The sequence below is a fragment of the Haliotis rufescens genome, unplaced genomic scaffold (assembly GCF_023055435.1).
Source record: "Haliotis rufescens isolate VD_foot unplaced genomic scaffold, xgHalRufe1.0.p SCAF_35, whole genome shotgun sequence".
In the NCBI taxonomy this organism is placed as follows: domain Eukaryota; kingdom Metazoa; phylum Mollusca; class Gastropoda; order Lepetellida; family Haliotidae; genus Haliotis; species Haliotis rufescens.
Window position 1 is genome coordinate 3,600,728 of NW_025964057.1, and position 27,168 is coordinate 3,627,895.

At 44.1% G+C, this 27,168-nt stretch overlaps 2 protein-coding genes across 3 annotated transcripts in view; one reads left to right on the forward strand and one right to left on the reverse strand.

Annotated features, from left to right (window-relative positions):
• LOC124134455 (glutaredoxin domain-containing cysteine-rich protein CG31559-like) overlaps positions 1-21,119 on the forward strand; it is a 54,538-nt gene extending 33,419 nt beyond the window's left edge. For both annotated transcript variants that reach the window (XM_048381058.1, XM_048381059.1), the window contains 3 exons: positions 11,947-12,183; positions 19,672-19,737; positions 20,108-21,119. In XM_048381058.1, coding sequence (XP_048237015.1) covers positions 11,947-12,183; positions 19,672-19,737; positions 20,108-20,296 — 492 coding nt within the window. In that variant the 3' untranslated portion in view covers positions 20,297-21,119. The remainder of the gene's footprint in view (positions 1-11,946; positions 12,184-19,671; positions 19,738-20,107) is intronic.
• On the reverse strand, positions 20,983-22,860 carry LOC125372086 (extensin-like). The gene has a single exon (XM_048381039.1). The coding sequence runs from the start codon at positions 22,858-22,860 to the stop codon at positions 20,983-20,985; it is 1,878 nt and encodes a 625-aa protein (XP_048236996.1).
• Positions 22,861-27,168: the final 4,308 nt, after the last annotated feature.

Below are 27,168 nucleotides of genomic sequence, written 5' to 3' on the forward strand. Positions count from 1 at the left end.
GACTTCTACCATACCGCACTCTACACTGTTTCCAACACTCTACACCACGCCCACTGTCTACATGGACTTCTACCATACCGCACTCCGCACTGTTTCCAACACTCTACACCACGCACACTGTCTACATGGACTTCTACCATACCGCACTCCCCACTGTTTCCAACTCTCTACACCACACACACTGTCTACATGGACTTCTACCATACCGCACTCCCCACTGTTTCCGACACTCTACACCACACACACTGTCTACATGGACTTCTACCATACCGCACTCCACACTGTTTCCAACACTCTTCACCACGCACACTGTCTACATGGACTTCTACCATACCGCACTCTGCGCTGTTTCCAACACTCTACACCACGCACACTGTCTACATGGACTTCTACCATACCGCACTCTACGCTGTTTCCAACACTCTACACCACGCCCACTGTCTACATGGACTTCTACCATACCGCACTCCGCACTGTTTCCAACACTCTACACCACGCACACTGTCTACATGGACTTCTACCATACCGCACTCCCCACTGTTTCCAACTCTCTACACCACGCACACTGTCTACATGGACTTCTACCATACCGCACTCCCCACTGTTTCCGACACTCTACACCACACACACTGTCTACATGGACTTCTACCATACCGCACTCCACACTGTTTCCAACACTCTTCACCACGCACACTGTCTACATGGACTTCTACCATACCGCACTCCGCACTGTTTCCAACACTCTTCACCACGCACACTGTCTACATGGACTTCTACCATACCGCACTCCGCACTGTTTCCGACACTCTTCACCACGCACACTGTCTACATGGACTTCTACCATACCGCACTCCGCACTGTTTCCAACACTCTACACCACGCACACTGTCTACATGGACTTCTACCATATCGCACTCTTCGCTGTTTCCAACACTCTACACCACACACACTGTCTACATGGACTTCTACCATACCGCACTCTGCGCTGTTTCCAACACTCTACACCACGCACACTGTCTACATTGACTTCTACCATATCGCACTCCGCACTGTTTCCAACACTCTACACCACGCACACTGTCTACATGGACTTCTACCATACCGCACTCCCCACTGTTTCCGACACTCTACACCACACACACTGTCTACATGGACTTCTACCATATCGCACTCTGCGCTGTTTCCAACACTCTACACAACACACACTGTCTACATGGACTTCTACCATACCGCACTCTGCGCTGTTTCCAACACTCTACACCACGCACACTGTCTACATGGACTTCTACCATATCGCACTCCACACTGTTTCCAACACTCTACACCACACACACTGTCTACATGGACTTCTACCATACCGCACTGTTTCCAACACTCTACACCACACACACTGTCTACATGGACTTCTACCATACCGCACTGTTTCCAACACTCTACACCACACACACTGTCTACATGGACTTCTACCATACCGCACTCCGCACTGTTTCCGACACTCTTCACCACGCACACTGTCTACATGGACTTCTACCATACCGCACTCCGCACTGTTTCCAACACTCTACACCACGCACACTGTCTACATGGACTTCTACCATATCGCACTCTTCGCTGTTTCCAACACTCTACACCACACACACTGTCTACATGGACTTCTACCATACCGCACTCCCCACTGTTTCCGACACTCTACACCACACACACTGTCTACATGGACTTCTACCATATCGCACTCTGCGCTGTTTCCAACACTCTACACAACACACACTGTCTACATGGACTTCTACCATACCGCACTCTGCGCTGTTTCCAACACTCTACACCACGCACACTGTCTACATGGACTTCTACCATATCGCACTCCACACTGTTTCCAACACTCTACACAACCCACACTGTCTACATGGACTTCTACCATACCGCACTCTGCGCTGTTTCCAACACTCTACACCACGCACACTGTCTACATGGACTTCTACCATATCGCACTCCACACTGTTTCCAACACTCTACACCACACACACTGTCTACATGGACTTCTACCATACCGCACTCTGCACTGTTTCCAACACTCTACACCACACACACTGTCTACATGGACTTCTACCATACCGCACTGTTTCCAACACTCTACACCACACACACTGTCTACATGGACTTCTACCATACCGCACTCTGCACTGTTTCCAACACTCTACACCACACACACTGTCTACATGGACTTCTACCATACCGCACTCTGCGCTGTTTCCAACACTCTACACCACGCACACTGTCTACATGGACTTCTACCATACCGCACTCTGCACTGTTTCCAACACTCTACACCACGCACACTGTCTACATGGACTTCTACCATATCGCACTCTGCACTGTTTCCAACACTCTACACCACGCATGACTGTCAACACTTCAGTACCAGTTATTGTATCTCTGCATGAGAGACTTTATATTTCAAACATGAGACGTCAGCCATCATGCATATTTCTGTTGATGGCAGGATTTACAAAGCATGTGTACTGTCAATTTAGCGTGAACATATTTGTTCCAAATCTTTTCATGCTTTTAATCAAAATGCTCAAATGATTTGTTGCACTTCATGAAATAAAACCTGTTTCATTACAACATAGATAATAATTATCGATCAGGTCATCATGACTGGGTGCCGCATGTTTGAAGCAAATGCAAGTGATATGAGAGATGGAATCTGATTGGTCAGAAGTGGGGACATAGTAGGGACATAACTTGTATTAGCCACTGGTGGCGCTACGATCGAGCGCAGAAATTCCTCCCTAGTTTGACAAGGGTGGAAACTGAACTTTTAGAGTCAGTTATCTCCCTTGACTCAGGAAGATGCCCTCCGTGTGGCCCGGGGTTAGAATAGGTCCCCAGGAAACTATGTCCTAACAAGCAACTGTGGATTGGATGGTCAGACTCAATGGCTTGGTTGTGCACAAGTAAACATACTCTGATGGCATGGGACATTACTCATAATATCAATCACTGGTTCGTCTGGTCCGATTATTTAAGTTGATAAGCCACCTTGATATATTTGGTATATTGCTAGCTGCAGAGTCAAACCACAAACAAGTAAGTTTTGTTTGTAATATTAACACCACACTCAGCAATAGCCAGCTATGTGAAGGTGGTCCGTAAATAAGGGAACTGGACTAGCGATTAACATCATGAGCATCGATCTACGCAATTGTAATATGATGACATGCATCAACCAAGTCAGCGAGTCTGATAATCCAATCCTATAAGTCGCCTCTTATGACAAGCATAGGTTGCTGAAGACCTATTCTAACCTTCACGGGGCAAGACAAGCAGGGAGTGGGGGCAGCTACACTGGGCAGTGATGAAGGAGATCAGAGGTTAATCTCCCCCAGGCACTTAATGTAAGATGAAGGCCAAAGAGATGAATCTCCCCCAGGCACTTAATGTAAGATGAAGGCCAAAGAGATGAATCTCCCCCAGGCACTTAATGTAAGATGAAGGCCAAAGAGATGAATCTCCCCCAGGCACTTAATGTAAGATGAAGGCCAAAGAGATGAATCTCCCCCAGACACTTAATGTAAGATGAAGGCCAAAGAGATGAATCTCCCCCAGGCACTTAATGTAAGATGAAGGCCAAAGAGATGAATCTCCCCAGGCACTTAATGTAAGATGAAGGCCAAAGAGATGAATCTCCCCCAGGCACTTAATGTAAGATGAAGGCCAAAGAGATGAATCTCCCCCAGGCACTTAATGTAAGATGAAGGCCAAAGAGATGAATCTCCCCCAGGCACTTAATGTAAGATGAAGGCCAAAGAGATGAATCTCCCCCAGGCACTTAATGTAAGATGAAGGCCAAAGAGATGAATCTCCCCCAGGCACTTAATGTAAGATGAAGGCCAAAGAGATGAATCTCCCCCAGGCACTTAATGTAAGATGAAGGCCAAAGAGATGAATCTCCCCCAGGCACTTAATGTAAGATGAAGGCCAAAGAGATGAATCTCCCCCAGGCACTTAATGTAAGATGAAGGCCAAAGAGATGAATCTCCCCCAGGCACTTAATGTAAGATGAAGGCCAAAGAGATGAATCTCCCCCAGGCACTTAATGTAAGATGAAGGAGATCAGAGATGAATCTCCCCCAGGCACTTAATGTAAGATGAAGGCCAAAGAGATGAATCTCCCCCAGGCACTTAATGTAAGATGAAGGCCAAAGAGATGAATCTCCCCCAGACACTTAATGTAAGATGAAGGCCAAAGAGATGAATCTCCCCCAGGCACTTAATGTAAGATGAAGGCCAAAGAGATGAATCTCCCCCAGGCACTTAATGTAAGATGAAGGCCAAAGAGATGAATCTCCCTCAGGCACTTAATGTAAGATGAAGGCCAAAGAGATGAATCTCCCCCAGGCACTTAATGTAAGATGAAGGAGATCAGAGATGAATCTCCCCCAGACACTTAATGTAAGATGAAGGCCAAAGAGATGAATCTCCCCCAGGCACTTAATGTAAGATGAAGGCCAAAGAGATGAATCTCCCCCAGGCACTTAATGTAACATGAAGGCCAAAGAGATGAATCTCCCCCAGGCACTTAATGTAAGATGAAGGCCAAAGAGATGAATCTCCCCCAGGCACTTAATGTAAGATGAAGGAGATCAGAGATGAATCTCCCTCAGGCACTTAATGTAAGATGAAGGCCAAAGAGATGAATCTCCCCCAGGCACTTAATGTAAGATGAAGGCCAAAGAGATGAATCTCCCCCAGGCACTTAATGTAAGATGAAGGCCAAAGAGATGAATCTCCCTCAGGCACTTAATGTAACATGAAGGCCAAAGAGATGAATCTCCCCCAGGCACTTAATGTAAGATGAAGGCCAAAGAGATGAATCTCCCTCAGGCACTTAATGTAAGATGAAGGCCAAAGAGATGAATCTCCCCCAGGCACTTAATGTAAGATGAAGGAGATCAGAGATGAATCTCCCCCAGACACTTAATGTAAGATGAAGGCCAAAGAGATGAATCTCCCCCAGGCACTTAATGTAAGATGAAGGCCAAAGAGATGAATCTCCCCCAGGCACTTAATGTAAGATGAAGGCCAAAGAGATGAATCTCCCCAGGCACTTAATGTAAGATGAAGGCCAAAGAGATGAATCTCCCCCAGGCACTTAATGTAAGATGAAGGCCAAAGAGATGAATCTCCCCCAGACACTTAATGTAAGATGAAGGCCAAAGAGATGAATCTCCCCCAGGCACTTAATGTAAGATGAAGGCCAAAGAGATGAATCTCCCCAGGCACTTAATGTAAGATGAAGGCCAAAGAGATGAATCTCCCCCAGGCACTTAATGTAAGATGAAGGCCAAAGAGATGAATCTCCCCCAGGCACTTAATGTAAGATGAAGGCCAAAGAGATGAATCTCCCCCAGGCACTTAATGTAAGATGAAGGCCAAAGAGATGAATCTCCCCCAGGCACTTAATGTAAGATGAAGGAGATCAGAGATGAATCTCCCTCAGGCACTTAATGTAAGATGAAGGCCAAAGAGATGAATCTCCCCCAGGCACTAAATGTAAGATGAAGGCCAAAGAGATTAATCTCCCCCAGGCACTTAATGTAAGATGAAGGCCAAAGAGATGAATCTCCCCCAGACACTTAATGTAAGATGAAGGCCAAAGAGATGAATCTCCCCCAGGCACTTAATGTAAGATGAAGGCCAAAGAGATGAATCTCCCCCAGGCACTTAATGTAAGATGAAGGAGATCAGAGATGAATCTCCCCCAGGCACTTAATGTAAGATGAAGGCCAAAGAGATGAATCTCCCCCAGACACTTAATGTAAGATGAAGGCCAAAGAGATGAATCTCCCCCAGACACTTAATGTAAGATGAAGGCCAAAGAGATGAATCTCCCCCAGGCACTTAATGTAAGATGAAGGCCAAAGATCTCCAAGCATCGGGGTCATCACCAGTTAAACTCCTTTGGACCGCTTGTATTTACATATGTTTTCGACCCGTGAAGATCCAGCGTAGATTAGGTCTTCAGCAACCCATTCTTTCCACAGAAGGCGCCTATGCTTGTTGTAAGAGGTGACTAACAGGATCGGGTGGTCAGGCTTGCTGACTTGGTTGATGCATGTCATTGTATCCCTATTGCGTGGATCGATGCTCATGATGTCAATCACTGGATTGTCTGGTCCAGACTCGATTATTTACAGATCACTGTCATATAGCTGGAATATTGCTGAGTACAGGGTTAAACAACAAACAAACAACATATGTTTTCACAAGCAGCTCATTTAAGTCTTTGAATAGCATTTAGAAGTGATACACATAAGAGAGAGAATACATGGATGTCAACTTCTTTATTATAAGGAACACAACGTTTCGGAGTATATGCTTACACCTTCATCAGGTGAACTAATGCTATGAGGCAGAAAACATATATATGTTCAGGTAAGGACAACAAAAGTGATAAGATAACAAAGGTGGAAGTTTAATGAGGGAAGCCAACAGATAATTAGCGCTGATAGGTGATAGCAATGGAAACGGTAGTGGATTAAAGGACAAAAGGAAGCCAACAGATAATTAGCGCTGGTAGGTGATAGCAGTGGAAACGGCAGTGGATGAAAGGACAAAAGGAAGCCAGGTTAATAGTTAGCACAGACAGTAATCAAAGCAATAAGTCCCAAGCACGAGGCAGATAGGTTCCCAGGCCACGGTTCATGGCTGGCTTGTGGCAGCTCCATTAGTCAACAAGTCTTCGTACATACGTACAAGAAACACAGTAAGGCATCATGTGATGTGTTGTATACCCACACAGTTGGACATGGTTTGGCTGTTGGGAAGAGTATACACTGGGTTGTGTACAGGGTGTCCATGCACAGTGCTGTTACGGTATTCAATAATGGATGCAGCTGTCATTCACCTGGACTATCATAGCGTCCAGCCTACCAGTGGATAGAAGCTGGTGTGGCCCAGATAGACGTATATAGAAGTGACACAGTGACTGATGCAGGTCTTAGGCCACTGAAATGTTGATGATTTACATAAATATTACAACATCTCCGGTAATATTGACCACTGACATGCAATCAGGATTTGACCTGGAAATACGGACATGATCAGACCTTGAGCAGAATCAGATAGAGCAGCATCACAACAACAGCAACATCAGTGTATACAGCATCACGACAACAGCAACATCAATGTATACAGCATCATAACAACAGCAACATCAGTGTATACAACATCATAACAACAGCAACATCAGTGTATACAGCATCACAACAACAGCAACATCAGTGTATGCAGCATCATAACAACAGCAACATCAGTGTATACAACATCACAACAATAGCAACATCAGTGTATACAGCATCATAACAACAGCAACATCAGTGTATACAGCATCATAACAACAGCAACATCAGTGTATACAACATCACAACAACAGCAACATCAGTGTATACAGCATCACAACAACAGCAACATCAGTGTATACAGCATCACAACAACAGCAACATCAGTGTATACAGCATCACAACAACAGCAACATCAGTGTATACAGCATCACAACAATAGCAACATCAGTGTATGCAACATCAGCGTATGCAACATCACAACAACAGCAACATCAGCGTATGCACCATCACAACAACCTCAACATCACATCAGAAAATACAGCAATATGAGGACAACAGCACAACAGCAACTTCACAACAACAGCATATACAGGAACATCATCAACATCAGCAACATCAGCAACAACTGAGCTTCAGTAGTTACTTAACCCTGCCTTGGGGTGTTGAACGGTTGATCCTGATTAGATGGGTCCACTACTTGCTTACAATCAGTCCTCTCTTGTTGACAACACACTGCAAACGTAGCCCCAGCCTCGGTTTAATGAAGGGGACAAAGCTTCCACTCCAGCTGGAGGAATAATCACATCATACAGTTCAGTATAAAAATGTCCAAAATGCTGATGAAACTTCACAGCCTACTGAATTCGTTTTATTTCGAAAGAATTGCAAATATTATGTCCCGCATAACTGTTTGATTGAGAATGGGGGGCTGATTTGAAAAATAGATTGAGAATGGGGGCTGTGGTTCACCGTGTGTTGTAGCCAGGGGGGACAGTGAGAGGGGTCCGCAGTTGGATGTGACCAGGAACAGTAGAGATCAACACAAGCTTGGAATGGCCTCTAGGTTAGCTTAGAGTTAGACTGTAGGCTTGAAGCTTGACTGATGATGGCCAAGTGGTCATAGCTTAGAGCTCAACATTGCTTGTGTTCGTTTAGCATCAACACATGAGTTGACATAGCTTAGAGTTGGAAGCTAGCTGGAGACACTCCTGAGTCGTGGATGGTGGCCTGGGTCGGCCTGTGAACTCTACGTGTAGTGTTATATATTCTGTTTCCTCCCTATGTGTATTGTGTATGTTCATATTGATAATATCATGAATGTGTAATGTTGTTTTCTTGTTTTGCAAATAGACACAATTCCTGTTTGAAGAAATCTTTCTGAATTTTGTAAATGTAAAGCCGTACGTCTAGGTTTCATCCCTCCCCAATCTAACACCTACCCTACACATCCCTCCTGCACATCCCTCCCACACCCCACCTCACACTACCCCGCCCCACCTCACTCCCACCCCTACCTCAATGTACTCTGCCCCACTCCCACTTAACACCACCGCACACCACACCACCCCAACCCCAGTTCACCCCTCCCCACCCCAACACATCTCACCCACCTCACCAACCCACACCCTGCCTCACCAACCCACACCCTGCCTCACCAACCCACACCTCACCTCACCAACCCACACTTCACCTCACCAACCCACACCTCACCTCACCAACCCACATCTCACCTCACCAACCCACATCCCACCTCACCAACCCACAACCCACCTCACCAACCCACAACCCACCTCACCAACCCACACCCCACCTCACCAACCCACACCCTGCCTCACCAACCCATACCCTGCCTCGCCAACTCACACCCCGCCTCACCAACCCACACCCCGCCTCACACTACCCACACCCCACTTCACACTACCCCACCTCACCTCACTCCCACCCCTACCCCAATGTACACCACCCAACCCCTACTTAGTACAAATTAAAGTTACCTGACAGAAATAAGTCCACATTTCGCGGGTTAAACTGGTGGAAAGGTGAAACAAGAGACTTTCTTTTATCCTGAAACAATTTCGGAATTATTGAAAGGAATTGGACATATTGTGTATTTCCTGCCAATGTTCCCCCACAGCTGCCTACAGGGTCACTATGTGAAGGTCATCAAGTAGGTTCATTACATAGGTCCCCTGCAGGAATTCTGTCTATTTGTAACTTGGTGAGCACACAACATACCTGGTGTTGATTTACCTGATAATACACCTGTATGCTCGTTAGTGTGATTTGATGTAGTTATACCTGCATGGAGTGTTCCAAGATGACCCTCGCACCTGCAAGGTTCTGACATCTGTTGACTTAAGAAATGTTTCTTTCTCGACATCTTGGTTCTCAGATACTTATAACCCTGGATAAAAGCATTTCATTTTTGTTTTAAAATATCCCATGTATCAGATTCATGTTTCTACACCATACAGGAATGCTACCTGCCCACACCAATACTTAAACAATCAATGCCAGATGTTGTTTGAAATTACAAGCTTAAAATCTTTATGACTGGTAAATCTGAAAGAAAAAGTTTATAATGCATGCAACATTTTCATGCATCTTAGCTGCAAATATTCTTACAAACCTAGGACATGTATACACTTTACTACAAATAATGTACTTTTTTAATCACAAGACTTGCATAACAAATATTGATATTATGTGTAATTGTGTATATATGTAATGAAAACAGTTCAGATTACAAAATCTATGTGACCATGTTTCTGCCGTCTCTGCAGTTCTGACAAATTTTGGATACAAATGTATCCATGGCAACTGGTAGAGTATTACCGTTATTCCACAACTGGTTGATACACATGTTTAATATTGCATGCCAATGGCTAGTAACAGATCAGGGTGTGAGATACTTGCCTGTCTGTACTGTATGTCAACAGATGCCCTGATGGATGTCTCTCCAGCCACGGCATATGTGTTGGAAGTTGTAACGTCAGCCATTCCATTGTCTTGTATCTGTCATCACTCCAGATCGGCTATTTTACATCCAACTGTTGATTTGTTCACAGGCTCCGTACAAGTATTGCCATTCAAATTTAATTTTATAATGTTTGCATTAAATCAGACCAGGAGTATGTAGTGTTTTTGGAGATTTGGGACCAATATGGGACGATACAGTATATAGTAAATAGTGCTGTCCGTCTGTTACAAATATACAATAAAACTTTGAAAATTACTGCCGGGTAAAAGATAGTATACACTTGAATATTGGATTTGACCCGAAGTTTACAAACGTTATCGAAATGTTACCAGGCTGTTAACAGTTGCCAAAACACTGCAAACGTGAGATCCAAAACTTAATTGTGATACCCTTGTCAAATACATCCCGATTGAATTACCATTTCTTGTTTCTTAGCCACCATCAAACTGGGTGTATACTTTCTATGGGCGGGAAGTAGTTTAAGTATCCAACTTGTTTTGGGATATCATTTCCAAATTGTCTGTAGCTTATCACAAGGATTTCTCCTGAACATATGATTTAAAATATCACAGCCAACAATTGCAAGAAGGGATTCTCTCAAACATACACATAGTTTCTTACAATAATTTAGAAAAACAAATCTGTAAGACAAAGCAATAAATTAATCTGACTAAATAAAGAGTTGGACATCAATGATCAGAAAATATCGGCCAAACAAGTATTCTGAAAGTATTCTGGTCAAAACTGACAAGTCAAACGTTCTGAGATCCCCTCAGGCCGCCAGTCAACTTGCAGTGGATATTGAGTACAGTGTTGAATACCACATTTGTAAGGATGAGTTCATGAAACGCAGGCTTCTAGCATTGAAGGACGTGTCAGTAAGATGATAAGGACACTAACCATCCATAAGGTGATAACAGTAAGGTGAGGGAGTAAGGTATGGAAACAACCGTAAGAAGATTATAATAAGGTATGGCTGATGTCATCAGATGGTTATACAACACCAACCATTCGGGGCATTCGGGGGAAACCAAGGATAGTTCAAAGAAAGAGTCAAATATTTTCAAGGTCATCGAAATTCTTGACCTTGACATGCAGCAAGTCCTGTGAACAATGTTTAGAATGTTTAAACCTGAGGCCAATTCTTGTGTTCCAGCATTCTCTTTAAAAATGTATTAAAAATTTCAGCTCCCCCATAAGAATCGACAATAGTTGGTCCATAACCAGTCTCATTGAAATCAGATCCTATTTCTGGTTACCGCTAAACAAAGATCTGAGGACATCACATTTCGCGTCATGTGAGAACAACCTTTCTTTTGACCAATCAGAGCATCGCTTACCAATTCAGGAGAGTGACAGTCGAAATGTGTTTCTAATCATGCAAACCGAAATAGTAAACACAGGGTATCCCGAATGACAGTTCTGTCTAACTCATCGTCTATCTCTCGTTTCAATGGGATATAAACATTCGAAACGGAAGAGATTATTAGACATTCCAGAACTTTCATTTGTTCAGTTTTCAAAGGTTGAATCAATATTGTTCAATGGAAGTTGGCAGTTTGAAACTAGTGCGATAAAGCTCAAGAAAGATGCTTTTTGGCTAATGTCGATTTCTTGTTTGTCATTTCATTGGTCGATCAAAGTTCGCGAAAGGTCGTTAGAATGTGACACGTAATGGGATGTCAACAGATCTGTGTTTAGAGGTAGTGAGAACTAAGATCTCATTTGAATGAGATTGGTCCACAAGGTAAGGATGTGACCAGTGAGATGAGCTCGGCCTGTATCAACACTTATGACCATGGCTCGGCTGTGATGTGTAATGGAGGCTGCTGGTTTCAGAGGAACTACCGTCAGCACGAGAAGGGGAAGATTGTGATCTACACGACGAGTATGTGCGTGGTGCGCGACACCTGGGAGAGGTGCAAGGTGGTGCGCAACATCCTGCAGACGCATATGGTGCGCTACGAGGAGCGCGACCTCTACATGAGCCGCGACCACCAGAGGGAGCTCCAAGACAGGCTCGCTACCGACCACATCGATGTGCCTCACGTTTTCGCTGATGGGCTTCACTTAGGTGTAAGTGGTTTCCAGGAATAATAAACTTATATACTCAACTACAAAAGAAACGAGAACCACAGAAACATGTAGAGAAGTACGTAGGAAAAGAAGAGATGTTTCCAATGGGTAACACTTAATGACAAAACAAATAATCAGTCAAGTGTTACCACAGTGTCTTTATTCTTATCACGATATGCTGCACATGATTTCCAAACTGCATAAATGGTGCATCTCGGGTCACATGTGATGCCTTCATAAGCATCAAGTCACAGACAATATACCATGTTCATTTGTGCATCAAACAATCTAATATCTCTTGAATATGAGTAATTCTTCATATTATAACCAACAGGTATGGTAGTCGTGTTTCTTTTGCCTTTGAGTATATATGTGTGTATATCATATATGTGTATATATAGTATATGTGTGTATATCTTATAAGTGTATATATAGAATATGTGGGTATATCATATATGTGTATATATAGTATATGGGTGTATATCATATATGTGTATATATAGCATATGTGTGTATATCATATATGTGTATATCATATATGTGTTTATAGTATATGTTAACATCCCACAGTATATGGATCTATATCATGATGTTGTTAACATCCAACTGCATATGGGTCTATATCATGGTGTTGTTAACATCCAACATCATATGGATCTATATCATGATGTTGTTAACATCCAATCAGCATATGGATCTATATCATGATGTTGTTAACATCCCAGAGTATATGGATCTATATCATGATGTTGTTAAAATCCAACCAGCATATGGATCTATATCATGATGTTGTTAACATCCCAGAGTATATGGATCTATATCATGATGTTGTTAACATCCCAGAGTATATGGATCTATATCATGATGTTGTTAACATCCCACCAGCATATGGATCTATATCATGATGTTGTTAACATCCAACTGTATATGGGTCTATATCATGGTGTTGTTAACATCCAACATCATATGGATCTATATCATGATGTTGTTAACATCCAGTCAGCATATGGATCTATATCATGATGTTGTTAACATCCCACCAGCATATGGATCTATATCATGATGTTGTTAACATCCCAGAGTATATGGATCTATATCATGATGTTGTTAACATCCCAGAGTATATGGATCTATATCATGATGTTGTTAACATCCCAGAGTATATGGATCTATATCATGATGTTGTTAACACCCCATCAGCATATGGATCTATATCATGATGTTGTTAACATCCCAGAGTATATGGATCTATATCATGATGTTGTTAACATCCAACATCATATGGATCTATATCATGATGTTGTTAACATCCCAGAGTATATGGATCTATATCATGATGTTGTTAATATCCAACATCATATGGATCTATATCATGATGTTGTTAACATCCAACAGCATATGGATCTATAGCATGATGTTGTTAACATCCCACCAGCATATGGATCTATATCATGATGTTGTTAACATCCCAGAGTATATGGATCTATATCATGATGTTGTTAACATCCCATCAGCATATGGATCTATATCATGATGTTGTTAATATCCCAGAGTATATGGATCTATATCATGATGTTGTTAACATCCCAGAGTATATGGATCTATATCATGATGTTGTTAACATCCCATCAGCATATGGATCTATATCATGATGTTGTTAACATCCCAGAGTATATGGATCTATATCATGATGTTGTTAACATCCCATCAGCATATGGATCTATATCATGATGTTGTTAATATCCCAGAGTATATGGATCTATATCATGATGTTGTTAACATCCCAGAGTATATGGATCTATATCATGATGTTGTTAACATCCCAGAGTATATGGATCTATATCATGATGTTGTTAACATCCCAGAGTATATGGATCTATATCATGATGTTGTTAATATCCCAGAGTATATGGATCTATATCATGATGTTGTTAACATCCCACCAGCATATGGATCTATACCATGATGTTGTTAACATCCCAGAGTATATGGATCTATATCATGATGTTGTTAACATCCCAGAGTATATGGATCTATATCATGATGTTGTTAATATCCCAGAGTATATGGATCTATATCATGATGTTGTTAACATCCCACCAGCATATGGATCTATATCATGTTGTTGTTAACATCCCAGAGTATATGGATCTATATCATGATGTTGTTAACATCCCACCAGCATATGGATCTATATCATGATGTTGTTAATATCCCAGAGTATATGGATCTATATCATGATGTTGTTAATATCCCAGAGTATATGGATCTATATCATGATGTTGTTAACATCCAACCAGCATATGGGTCTATATCATGATGTTGTTAACATCCAACATCATATGGATCTACATCATGATGTTGTTAACATCCAACTGCATATGGATCTATATCATGATGTTGTTAACATCCCAGAGTATATGGATCTATATCATGATGTTGTTAACATCCCACAGTATATGGATCTATATCATGATGTTGTTAACATCCAACAGCATATGGACTTATGTCATGATGTTGTTAACATCCAACAGCATATGGACTTATATCATGATGTTGTTAATATCCCAGAGTATATGGATCTATATCATGATGTTGTTAACATCCCACCAGCATATGGATCTATATCATGATGTTGTTAACATCCCACCAGCATATGGATCTATATCATGATGTTGTTAACATCCAACATCATATGGATCTATATCATGATGTTGTTAACATCCCACCAGCATATGGATCTATATCATGATGTTGTTAACATCCCAGAGTATATGGATCTATATCATGATGTTGTTAACATCCCACAGTATATGGATCTATATCATGATGTTGTTAACATCCAACAGCATATGGACTTATGTCATGATGTTGTTAACATCCAACAGCATATGGACTTATATCATGATGTTGTTAATATCCCAGAGTATATGGATCTATATCATGATGTTGTTAACATCCCACCAGCATATGGATCTATATCATGATGTTGTTAACATCCCACCAGCATATGGATCTATATCATGATGTTGTTAACATCCAACATCATATGGATCTATATCATGATGTTGTTAACATCCCACCAGCATATGGATCTATATCATGATGTTGTTAACATCCAACTGCATATGGATCTATATCATGATGTTGTTAACATCCAACTGCATATGGATCTATATCATGATGTTGTTAACATCCCACAGTATATGGATCTATATCATGATGTTGTTAACATCCCACAGTATATGGATCTATATCATGATGTTGTTAACATCCCAGAGTATATGGATCTATATCATGATGTTGTTAACATCCAACAGCATATGGACTTATATCATGATGCTGTCAACATCCAACAGCATATGGACTTATATCATGATGTTGTTAACATCCAACAGCATATGGATCTATATCATGTATAAACATCGGACACCCACTGCCATGTCAGCATTGATGTCTGCAGACTTCATTGTCAGGCATCATTGTGTAGGTAACTCGGGAAAAACAGCACGACATGGTATATGTGTGTATTCCACAGCCTGCATAGCTCAATGGTAAGTTTACTCAATAGTTGACTATTTAAACTGGGTCAGCACAGAAAAAGTCCTTTCAGTGCTCTAACAATTTGTATGTCATGTTTCTGCCATGACTGAGCCTTCTGCCACAGAGACTTGCCATAGTGTGCTGGACCTCAGTACCTGTGTGAGAGATGATTGTGACTCGAGGACCAGCTGCTGCATGCTGGGTGTTCTACACCTGTATTTGAGAAAGTCTCCACACAGGGCACAGATGGGCTGTCATCAAGATGTGAATCAACAGCAACCCTACATGTAGACATGCCCTGTCATTCCACCGACAGCATCTGCGGGGTTGATACACTCATGAATGTCCCACAGCTGACAATCAGCTGATACAGATAGACACAGGGAGAGACAGGGAGACACAGGTAGACACAGGTAGACACGGGAGACACAGGTAGAGACAGGTAGACACAGGTAGAGACAGGGAGACACAGGTAGACACGGGAGACACAGGTAGAGACAGGTAGACACAGGGAGAGACAGGGAGACACAGGTAGACACGGGAGACACAGGTAGAGACAGGTAGACACAGGTAGAGACAGGGAGACACAGGTAGACACGGGAGACACAGGTAGACATGGGAGACACAGGTAGAGACAGGGAGACACAGGTAGACACGGGAGACATAGGTAGACACAGGAGACACAGGTAGAGACAGGGAGACACAGGTAGAGACAGGTAGAGACAGGGAGACACAGGTAGAGACAGGGAGACACAGGTAGAGACAGGGAGACACAGGTAGAGACAGGGAGACACAGGGAGACACAGGTAGAGACAGGGAGACACAGGTAGACACGGGAGACACAGGTAGATACAGGGAGACACAGGTAGAGACAGGGAGACACAGGTAGACACGGGAGACACAGGTAGACATGGGAGACACAGGTAGGACAGGGAGACACAGGTAAACACGGGAGACACAGGTAGACATGGGAGACACAGGTAGAGACAGAAGACACAGGTAGACACGGGAGACACAGGCAGAGACAGGAGACACAGGTAAACACGGGAGACACAGGTAGAGACTGGGAGACACAGGTAGACATGGGAGACACAGGTAGAGACAGGAGACACAGGTAGACACGGGAGACACAGGTAGAGACAGGAGACACAGGTAAACACAGGAGACACAGGTAGAGACAGGGAGACACAGGCAGAGACAGGGAGATACAGGTAGACACAGTGAGAGACAGGGAGACATAGGTAGACACATTGAGACACGGTAGACATGGGAGACACAGGTAGAGACAGGGAGACACAGGTAAACACGGGAGACACAGGTAGACATGGGAAACACAGGTAGAGACAGGGAGACACAGGTAAACACGGGAGACACAGGTAGACATGGGAGACACAGGTAGAGACAGGAGACATAGGTAGACATGGGAGACACAGGTAAACACGGGAGACACAGGTAGACATGGGAGACACAGGTAGATACAGGGAGACACAGGTAAACACGGGAGACACAGGTAGAGACAGGGAGACACAGGTAAACACAGGAGACACAGGTAGACATGGGAGACACAGGTAGATACAGGGAGACACAGGTAGAGACAGGGAGACTAAGGTAGACACGGGAGACACAGGTAGACATGGGAGACACAGGTAGAGACAGGGAGACACAGGTAAACACGGGAGACACAGGTAGACACGGGAGACACAGGTAGACATGGTAGAGACAGGGAGACACAGGTAGACATGGGAGACACAGGTAGAGACAGGGAGACACAGGTAGAGACAGGGAGACACAGGTAAACACGGGAGACACAGGTAGAGACAGGGAGACACAGGTAGATACAGGTAGACATAGGTAGACACAGATAGACATAATTAGACATAGGTTCAAGTCTTGCAGGTTACAGTTTACATGGGAGAAGGTTCAAGTCTTGCAGGTTACAGTGTACATGGGAGGAGGTTCCAGTCTTGCAGGTTACAGTATACATGGGAGGAGGTTCAAGTCTTGCAGGTTACAGTGTACATGGGAGGAGGTTCCAGTCTTGCAGGTTACAGTATACATGGGAGATGGTTCCAGTCTTGCAGGTTACAGTATACATGGGAGGAGGTTCAAGTCTTGCAAGTTACAGTGTACATGGGAGAAGGTTCAAGTCTTGCAGGTTACAGTGTACATGGGAGAAGGTTCAAGTCTTGCAGGTTACAGTGTACATGGGAGAAGGTTCAAGTCTTGCAGGTTACAGTGTACATGGGAGAAGGTTCAAGTCTTGCAGGTTACAGTGTACATAGGAGAAGGTTCCAGTCTTGCAGGTTACAGTGTACATGGGAGGAGGTTCCAGTCTTGCAGGTTACAGTGTACATGGGAGGAGGTTCCAGTCTTGCAGGTTACAGTGTACATGGGGGAAGGTTCATGTCTTGCAGGTTACAGTGTACATGGGAGGAGGTTCAAGTCTTGCAGGTTACAGTGTACATGGGAGGAGGTTCAAGTCTTGCAGGTTACAGTGTACATGGGAGGAGGTTCAAGTCTTGCAGGTTACAGTGTACATGGGAGGAGGTTCAAGTCTTGCAGGTTACAGTGTACATGGGAGGAGGTTCCAGTCTTGCAGGTTACAGTGTACATGGGAGAAGGTTCAAGTCTTGCAGGTTACAGTGTACATGGGAGAAGGTTCAAATCTTGCAGGTTACATTGTACATGGGAGAAGGTTCAAGTCTTGCAGGTTACAGTGTACATGGGAGAAGGTTCAAGTCTTGCAGGTTACATTGTACATGGGAGAAGGTTCAAGTCTTGCAGGTTACAGTGGACATGGGGGAAGGTTCATGTATTGTAGGTTACAGTGTACATGGGAGGAGGTTCCAGTCTTGCAGGTTACAGTGTACATGGGAGGAGGTTCCAGTCTTGCAGGTTACAGTGTACATGGGAGGAGGTTCAAGTCTTGCAGGTTACAGTATACATGGGAGGAGGTTCCAGTCTTGCAGGTTACAGTGTACATGGGAGAAGGTTCAAGTCTTGCAGGTTACAGTGTACATGGGAGAAGGTTCAAGTCTTGTAGGTTACAGTGTACATGGGAGGAGGTTCATGTATTGCAGGTTACATTGTACATGGGAGAAGGTTCCAGTCTTGCAGGTTACAGTGTACATGGGAGAAGGTTCATGTATTGCAGGTTACATTGTACATGGGAGAAGGTTCATGTCTTGCAGGTTACAGTGTACATGGGAGAAGGTTCAAGTCTTGCAGGTTACAGTGTACATGGGAGAAGGTTCCAGTCTTGCAGGTTACAGTGTACATGGGAGAAGGTTCAAGTCTTGCAGGTTACAGTGTACATGGGAGAAGGTTCAAGTCTTGCAGGTTACAGTGTACATGGGAGAAGGTTCAAGTCTTGCAGGTTACAGTGTACATGGGAGAAGGTTCAAGTCTTGCAGGTTACAGTGTACATGGGAGAAGGTTCAAGTCTTGCAGGTTACAGTGTACATGGGAGAAGGTTCATGTATTGCAGGTTACAGTCAGATCCCCTCCAGAGATAGGGTTGAAATAGGTCTTTACAGGTCTTAAGATTGTGTATGGGTGAAATAGGACTGTTTATTGATTTTTAAAAACTTCTCCTTTGAGGAAACAATTTTTATGTTGTGAATTGCAGATCCTATGCTTGTCCTGTGTATTCCAGAGGTTGCTATGCCCTTGCTATGTCCTCTATGTTGGCATAGCAGCTCTTGCAGCAACAAGCAAGCAGTGGGGAAGCCTTGTGCACACAACATGCAGACACAGAATGCCGATGTAGCCGTTCCTCGTGCTGCTCCCACGGATGCACACACAACTACACATCTCAGAAATACACATCTCTGCTCAACTGATTTGTGGCTTTTGAAAAGAAATAAAAGAGAATAAACAAACAATGGCTTTATTTTTGTTGAAAATATATCTCTCTTTTGAAATCTAATTATTCTATTTCTCCAGGATTCAAACGAGTTCCAGACGTTGAATGAGACAGGGGAACTGCGAGACATCCTTGAGAACTTTCCTGTAAGTGAGACACTTCCTCCTCATAACATGAGATCAGCAACAATTATCAGCAACACAATATCACAAATATCAAAGGAAATTAAAAAATATATTATCCAGTGCATTGATATAATAATTAACACAAAATGTTTTAATAATTTAATTATATTTTGGAAGTGGTTAAAATAAAATTGATTTCTTGGTTCAATAACAAAAGACAAATTTATTAAGCATTTCGAGAAGAAATCTCAAGTATCATATCATGTAATGTGTATATTTTTGTTAGTGTGTGTGTGAGTAACTGAGTGCATGCTTGTAAAACATAGTCGATAAAGTTTATGATTTGTGAAAGACAATTAAACCTAGATTAATGGTATGTTTTTGTCCTCAGAAAATTAATGTGAGATCTTCGTGTGGGAAGTGTGGAGGCTACAGATTCGTTCCTTGCAGTCATTGTCACGGGAGTAAAAAGTCACTACATCGGAACCACTTCACGGAGGAGTTCCATGCCCTGCGTTGCATGCAATGTGACGAGAGTGGCTTGCAGCGGTGTGACATGTGCCTAGACCAACAAGAGTAGTCTCCCTTTACCTGCCCCTTCAAGGAACCATAGTCTCACTGCGCTGGTGATATTGCCTGGCGACCTGCTCAAGTCAAGGAATATATTGATTTACTGGACACTGAACTTGAAACGAATGATGTTTAATAATTCATGCATATCTTGTTACATTCCAAAATATGTTTTAAAATTATTTTGGGTGTAACTTATGTCTTTTTCTTACATTGTATTTATAGGGCAATATAGAATGTGGACAAGACAGCCAAAAATATTGTTTATTTCAATCAATAACAGAAATACCTGTCTTTGTGAGGAGAAAATGAAGATTTTGACATTATTATGATACGGAAGTCCTAAGATTTAAAAGTTGAATGTTTGTGACTAATGTGCCTTTGATTGTGACTGAGAAATGTGATGACATGCGCTTCGCTGATAAGGCCACACCATGTAATGGCTTCCCCTTTGTTTGGGGATGCAACAGGTTACTATAGCAACCAAATTACCTCCCTTGCCTAAATATGGCTGAAATACTTGGGGGCTAAAATGCTTGCTAAGGATTGTTAAAAATGAAATTATGCGATATATTTCACATGTTTTTCTTAGGTTGTCAATAAACCAGTGTTGATATGTTACATTACTACATCACATCATGGATACTGACAATATTAAGTGTCCATAATCACATGCATTGGCCTTTTGTTGGAAAGTCAGTTTGCCTGTGAAATATACTGATGAATACTGTTCAGTTGAAAACTATGTAGCAAACAAATGTGTTGAAGGCTGCATATACTTGCCCTATCTGAGCAAAGGAATTCTGCTGTCTCAGTATTAGGTCGGTTAGGGGGAGGACGGGGTTGGAGTGTCAGGGTGGGCGTGAAGAGGTTAGGGGGAGGACGGGGTTGGAGTGTCAGGGTGGGCGTGAAGAGGTTAGGGGGAGGACGGGGTTGGAGTGTCAGGGTGGGCGTGAAGAGGTTAAGGGGAGGACGGGGTTGGAGTGTCAGGGTGGGCGTGAAGAGGTTAAGGGGAGGACGGGGTTGGAGTGTCAGGGTGGGCGTGAAGAGGTTAAGGGGAGGACGGGGTTGGAGTGTCAGGGTGGGCGTGAAGAGGTTAAGGGGAGGACGGGGTTGGAGTGTCAGGGTGGGCGTGAAGAGGTTAGGGGGAGGACGGGGTTGGAGTGTCAGGGTGGGCGTGAAGAGGTTAGGGGGAGGACGGGGTTGGAGTGTCAGGGTGGGCGTGAAGAGGTTAGGGGGAGGACGGGGTTGGAGTGTCAGGGTGGGCGTGAAGAGGTTAGGGGGAGGACGGGGTTGGAGTGTCAGGGTGGGCGTGAAGAGGTTAAGGGGAGGACGGGGTTGGAGTGTCAGGGTGGGCGTGAAGAGGTTAGGGGGAGGACGGAGTTGGAGTGTCAGGGTGGGCGTGAAGAGGTTAGGGGGAGGACGGGGTTGGAGTGTCAGGGTGGGCGTGAAGAGGTTAGGGGGAGGACGGGGTTGGAGTGTCAGGGTGGGCGTGAAGAGGTTAGGGGGAGGACAGGGTTGGAGTGTCAGGGTGGGCGTGAAGAGGTTAGGGGGAGGACGGGGTTGGAGTGTCAGGGTGGGCGTGAAGAGGTTAGGGGGAGGACGGGGTTGGAGTGTCAGGGTGGGCGTGAAGAGGTTAAGGGGAGGACGGGGTTGGAGTGTCAGGGTGGGCGTGAAGAGGTTAGGGGGAGGACGGGGTTGGAGTGTCAGGGTGGGCGTGAACAGGTTAGGGGGAGGACGGGGTTGGAGTGTCAGGATGGGCGTGAAGAGGTTAGGGGGAGGACGGGGTTGGAGTGTCAGGGTGGGCGTGAAGAGGTTAGGGGGAGGACGGGGTTGGAGTGTCAGGGTGGGCGTGAAGAGGTTAAGGGGAGGACGGGGTTGGAGTGTCAGGGTGGGCGGGAAGAGGTTAAGGGGAGGACGGGGTTGGAGTGTCAGGGTGGGCGTGAAGAGGTTAGGGGGAGGACGGGGTTGGAGTGTCAGGGTGGGCGTGAAGAGGTTAGGGGGAGGACGGGGTTGGAGTGTCAGGGTGGGCGTGAAGAGGTTAAGGGGGGGACAGGGTTGGAGTGTCAGGGTGGGCGTGAAGAGGTTAAGGGGAGGACGGGGTTGGAGTGTCAGGGTGGGCGTGAAGAGGTTAGGGGGAGGACGGGATTGGAGTGTCAGGGTGGGCGTGAAGAGGTTAGGGGGAGGACGGGGTTGGAGTGTCAGGGTGGGTGTGAAGAGGTTAAGGGGGGGACAGGGTTGGAGTGTCAGGGTGGGCGTGAAGAGGTTAGGGGGAGGACGGGGTTGGAGTGTCAGGGTGGGCGTGAAGAGGTTAGGGGGAGGACGGGGTTGGAGTGTCAGGGTGGGCGTGAAGAGGTTAAGGGGAGGACAGGGTTGGAGTGTCAGGGTGGGCGTGAAGAGGTTAGGGGGAGGACGGGGTTGGAGTGTCAGGGTGGGCGTGAAGAGGTTAGGGGGAGGACGGGGTTGGAGTGTCAGGGTGGGCGTGAAGAGGTTAGGGGGAGGACAGGGTTGGAGTGTCAGGGTGGGCGTGAAGAGGTTAGGGGGAGGACGGGGTTGGAGTGTCAGGTTGGGCATGAAGAGGTTAAGGGGAGGACGGGGTTGGAGTGTCAGGGTGGGCGTGAAGAGGTTAGGGGGAGGACGGGGTTGGAGGGGATGAGGGGATATCAGAAGTGTCAGGGTGGATGTGAGTTTGAGGCGGTGGTGGTGTGGGTGATGAAGTGATGAGTGGTGGAGGGGTGGAAGGGGGTGAGTTTGATGGGGATGGTAGTATGGGTGATCAAGGTATGAGTGATTGGGTGGTGGGTGGGTGGGGGGGTGGGGTGTGGGAGTTTTAGGGGTGGTGGTAGTATGGGTGATGAAGTGTTGAGTGAGGAAGTGTGGATGTAGGGGGGGGTTGGAGGAGCTAAGAAGAGAAGGGGTTGAGGAGTCTGGAGGAGCTAAGAAGAGAAGGGGTTGAGGAGTCTGGAGGAGCTAAGAAGAGAAGGGGTTGAGGAGTCTGGAGGGGTGGGGAGGCAGGCGGAGGGGCAACACCAGACAGCGATCCTTACATGACAAGTCAAATTTTGATTTCTTAGTACATACAGTATTTCTGTTCAACGCAGTGTTAAACCAAAGTCACTCACTCACTCTGCATACACCATGATAAACACAGCACAGGACTGTAGCGCATCACCTTGCAACCAGACTGTCCTTATGTGTCCACTATTCCACTGTGTTATTGCCAAATGTTTCAACATTGAACTGATTCCCTGATATTGACACTTTCTGATATTGCTAACTCAATGCTGCATTGTGACCTCATGGTGACCTCATGTTTAATGATGACCTCGAGATAAATTACCCCAGATCCTGTATAACTGGCGGGGGATATACAGCTATAAATACCAGCCATTTAATTCCTTGAGTTACACTCTGAATCCCGGCAAAGTGTTCAAATATTGAGTTTATATTTAGTAAAGGGTTGACAGGTTATCAGACAGGGGGTGACCTTACACTTCCTTTGCCAAAACAAGAAATAGAAAATCGACCCCATTCAGAAAAGACTTATGAATGTCGAATTATTAAAATAAGAACCCAAATTAGTATCTCATAAATCAAAACTGTTATTCTTGTTTTCCCTAGTAGGTGTTGAAAGTGTAAATTAATACATTTGTATAAGTTCAATTCAACAGATCATCTTCTTCCTGCTGTGTTGATGTCAAACACAGCAACACACAAAATAGTCGGGCCTGATATATTTTTTTTATGATATATATATTATACATGTCAGTTTTATACAAGGCTATAAATTTTGTCAAACATAATTCTGTTCAAATTCTAGCATTTGTCTACGTCTGTTGAGACTGCTAGTAAAGATCACTTCCCCACGTCTGATAGCGATCTGTTCCCTCTCCCCGCCACACAACATGATTCTCCTGATTCAAGTGTATATTTAAATAAGCTGACATATCAGGATATGCCTATCAAAAGTTGAGTGGTATAGGTGATGTTAAAATTCCCTTCTACACAATTTATGTGATATTTGCTGATTTGCCTGAAGAACAGTTTCTCGGGCACAGTGTGTCAATGAATCTCTCTGCCTGGAAATTTTTTTTTTCCATTATAAAAAATTATTATTCATGGATCCAGGCAACATGTTTTTTTCACAATGAGCAAAAACATCTACCTGCAGCATTATTCAACGCCTGGAGAATGACCAGTCTTGGGGTGCATGGCTAAACTTTCCCTAATTTTTTAAATACATTTTTTTGTGGTCTTTTATGTCATTGTTTTAGTCATGCTTTGTTGGCTTTGACAGAACGTTGTGTCTCCTGGTGTGTTCCTGCACTTAGACACTGACAGGCGTGTCGTTAGGTTGTGATAGTGTGTTTGTTTGTTTGTTGTTAACGTCGCACTCAGCAATATTCCGGCTATATGATGGCGGTCTGTAAATAATCACATCTGTACCAGACAATCCAGTGATCAAATTGTGGACAACAATCCACGCTGTCTGGGTACGGGCACACGCTATCAACCAAGTCCCCGATCCTGACCACCCGATCCATTTGGTTGCAAACAAGTTGCTTGGGGCCAATTCTAACCTGGAATCTCCTGGTAGTGTGTAACAGACACGGACAGAAGTGTCATGACGGGGTTATACTCCTATCATGACAAATCCATATATTATGAAGCTATCAACTGTTTGTTATTCCAAATCATTTTTATATCACTATACATGCTAAAAAATGTATCATTTTAGAAATATAAAATTCTGTCCAATATCATGTTTCCTTCATATTACATTTAATATATTATGGATATTATACATATTTCTACTGAAATTATGAATATGAAACTAATATCCAGCGACCCTGTTTCGATGATGAATTGTATGGTATGATCCTGCTTCATTGAATCATGTTAGTGAATAATTGTGAATATGTATATAAATGACCATCAAGAGGCTATGAATGTTTGATAGAGGCTATGAATGTTTGACAGAGGCTGTGAATGACAGCATTGTGTTGTATATAACTAGTAATGATGCATTGTTTCCTCGACCATTTATTGCTGCCATGTTGCCATGACAACACTAGGGAGATACAAGCAGATATCTCCAGGGGCGTTCCCCCAGCTGGTTCCATGTACTTGATATCCTCTACTGTCCGGGGAATATTGATGTAAAAAATTGTAGACAGATTTATGTGCATGGAAGTATTTATTGGCTAATTTGTTTTTCCAATTGTTGTCATAAATTGAATGTAAAATAAATTGCCTGTGAAGACACGAAGGTGGGGTTTTATTCATTATTAAATATCATTTATTAATTATAACAACTTTTCTGAGATTGTAGAACACCCTGACATTGCTAGACTGAATAACAGTAAATCACAACCCTGACAAATATCCCCCATCAGTAGGGGAGTGAAGCGGTATAGTTGGGGCCAACTTGTCAATATAGTCAAGTATTTCAATAAACGGAAAGTAGTATCTTTGTCATACTTTTGGAATTGGGGTCCATACTCATTTCAGTTACTTTCAATTTTTTTAAATTGCGTTGATGGGGATGTTCAGAAAGTCACTTAACCCTGCCAGTGAAATCCGACAACAAACAAGAAGTGAAATACAAATATTCCATGTAGTGTTTGTGTTCCTTAGAGTAGCTCTCCTTCCTGTATGATGTCACAACTAAATAGTGACGTTGTTCATGTATCTACATACACAAAAGTGCTGTATCACCCATAGAGACTCTATGCCCTGAAAGTCCTATCACCCATAGAAGCCCTCTGCCCTGAGAGGCATATCACCCATAGAAGCCCTCTGCCCTGAAAGACGTTTCACCCATAGGAACCCTCTGCCCTGAGAGGCGTATCACCTATAGAAGCCCTCTGCCCTGAGAGGCGTATCACCTATAGAAGCCCTCTGCCCTGAAAGGCGTATCACCTATAGAAGCCCTCTGCCCTGAAAGGCATATCACCCATAGGAACCCTCTGCCCTGAAAGGCGTATCACCCATAGAAGCCCTCTGCCCTGAAAGGCATATCACCCATAGGAACCCTCTGCCCTGAAAGGCGTATCACCTATAGAAGCCCTCTGCCCTGAAAGATGTTTCACCCATAGGAACCCTCTGCCCTGAGAGGCGTATCACCTATAGAAGCCCTCTGCCCTGAGAGGCGTATCACCTATAGAAGCCCTCTGCCCTGAGAGGCGTATCACCTATAGAAGCCCTCTGCCCTGAAAGGCGTATCACCTATAGAAGCCCTCTGCCCTGAAAGACGTTTCACCTATAGAAGCCCTCTGCCCTGAAAGGCGTATCACCTATAGAAGCCCTCTGCCCTGAAAGGCGTATCACCTATAGAAGCCCTCTGCCCTGAAAGGCGTATCACCTATAGAAGCCCTCTGCCCTGAAAGGCATATCACAGCCCTCTGCCCAGGGAGCATGTGTCAACATCTTGTCTATTACTTATCTGGCTCATCTGTTGATCATATCACCATTCTGGAAATAACACCTGTCAATAAAGTTTCAATTCAGGTGGAAATATCTCACAAGACAGTAGCAGATGTAATGAGAGGATGTATACTGCTCAAAACAAGTTAAAGAACATTCAATTGTTTAGGACAAGGTGATGACATACAGGTAACATAGGACAAGGTGATGACATACAGGTAACATAGGACAAGGTGATGACATACAGGTAACATACAGCTTCTGGTGTACCTGCATTACCTGGAGAGATGCAATCATACAGGCGTTTCATGTCCTTCAGAGTCCATGGATGGGTGACCACTTTCAGCAGCTTGGCTCCTGAGAGTTTCTAGGGCTTCGGTCCTGCCCCACACTGTAGCACATGTAGCACATGTGGCATCTCCTTGGCCAAGTGACTTTGTCTGACATGTGCCTGTA

Excerpts from the sequence above, each read along its gene's own strand:
- LOC125372086 (XM_048381039.1), bottom strand. The coding sequence starts at position 22,860 with ATGCCCAACCTGACACTCCAACCCCGTCCTCCCCCTAACCTCTTCACG.